General features: G+C 31.9%; 1 protein-coding gene across 1 annotated transcript in view; it reads left to right on the plus strand.

Moving 5' to 3' along the window:
- TLL1 (tolloid-like 1) overlaps positions 1-1,193 on the plus strand; it is a 374,269-nt gene that overhangs the window by 296,290 nt on the left and 76,786 nt on the right. Inside the window, exon 17 of the mRNA XM_006896658.1 lies at positions 133-258. Within this exon, the coding sequence (XP_006896720.1) occupies positions 133-258 (126 nt within the window). The remainder of the gene's footprint in view (positions 1-132; positions 259-1,193) is intronic.

The raw sequence follows: 1,193 nt of genomic DNA on the forward strand, positions 1-1,193 counted from the left end.
AATAGTTAAAGGGAGCTCTGACTTAAGTTTATCCTTTGTCATAACCACAGCTTAATGATCATATTTTGAAATGCTGTTTTTACTTTTGTTTTTAAAGCTGTTTACTAAACTATGGGGTTGTTTCTTTGCTAGACAAAGATGAATGTTCTAAGGACAATGGAGGGTGTCAACATGAATGTGTGAACACAATGGGGAGCTACATGTGTCAGTGCCGTAATGGATTTGTGCTACATGAAAATAAACATGACTGCAAGGAAGGTAAGGATAAGAGTATTCCTTCTTTTATGTAAGAGCACTTACAAGTTCATGCAGATTGGATAAAGCAGTGCTTCTAAATAGAGTACATCATCATATCAATGAATACTATTTCTAAATTTCAAGACGAACTTTCTCGGAATTTGACAGATTCCAGGCTTGCTGTTTGAAGCCTTACAGTATTGCCTAACAGTTCAGCAGTTCACACATGAGTGGCATTAGAATAACTTTATATAGCAGACATAATAGCTGCTTTGATGCCATCTGTGATCCAGAAAGGCACTACATTTTCCCCAAGTCTTAACAGAAAGAGACCTTGGCACAGCATCTATATTTAAACTTCTGCAAAATGTTTAGCATTTTGTGAAATTTTCCTCACAATAATATGTCTTAAATGTGCTTCATGAGTGTTATCACTTTAAATATCAAAAGTATCAAAATCAACTGCCTACCAAAGGAAAGACATTTGAAAATGCAGCTATGGTAAAATTAAGATTTAAGTCACAGCTTTGACAAAATGAACTATAGTAGTAGCATAATAGGCGACAGGTTCTTGTCTCCAAGCCTTTCAAAACATCATTCAAGCAAAAAGAAAAACAATTATCTTATTTCCTCAGCCACTATGAGGTAAATAAGAATGAAAAAAAAATAGTCCATTCTTATTTTTCTATTTGAGACTCTTTTCTTGAATTTTCAACTCTAACTGTATTTATAATTCTCCTGAAAGGATAATTACTAAAGGTACATTTGAAAACTTTAATTATTATTTCGTGTAAATCAAAACTACAGTTAGTTTTCTCACAATATCCTGAGTTTACACTTGTTCTATTCAATTATGACACAAATATGGTCATATATCAAAGTTGGTTTTTTTCATAATGGTTTTATTTATTTTTATTATAATTCAGTTATACAAAATCATAAAAAATCAGAGCTTA

Source organism: Elephantulus edwardii, unplaced genomic scaffold (genome assembly GCF_000299155.1).
Source record: "Elephantulus edwardii isolate Elephantulus edwardi_28Jun2011 unplaced genomic scaffold, EleEdw1.0 scaffold00188, whole genome shotgun sequence".
In the NCBI taxonomy this organism is placed as follows: Eukaryota; Metazoa; Chordata; class Mammalia; order Macroscelidea; family Macroscelididae; genus Elephantulus; species Elephantulus edwardii.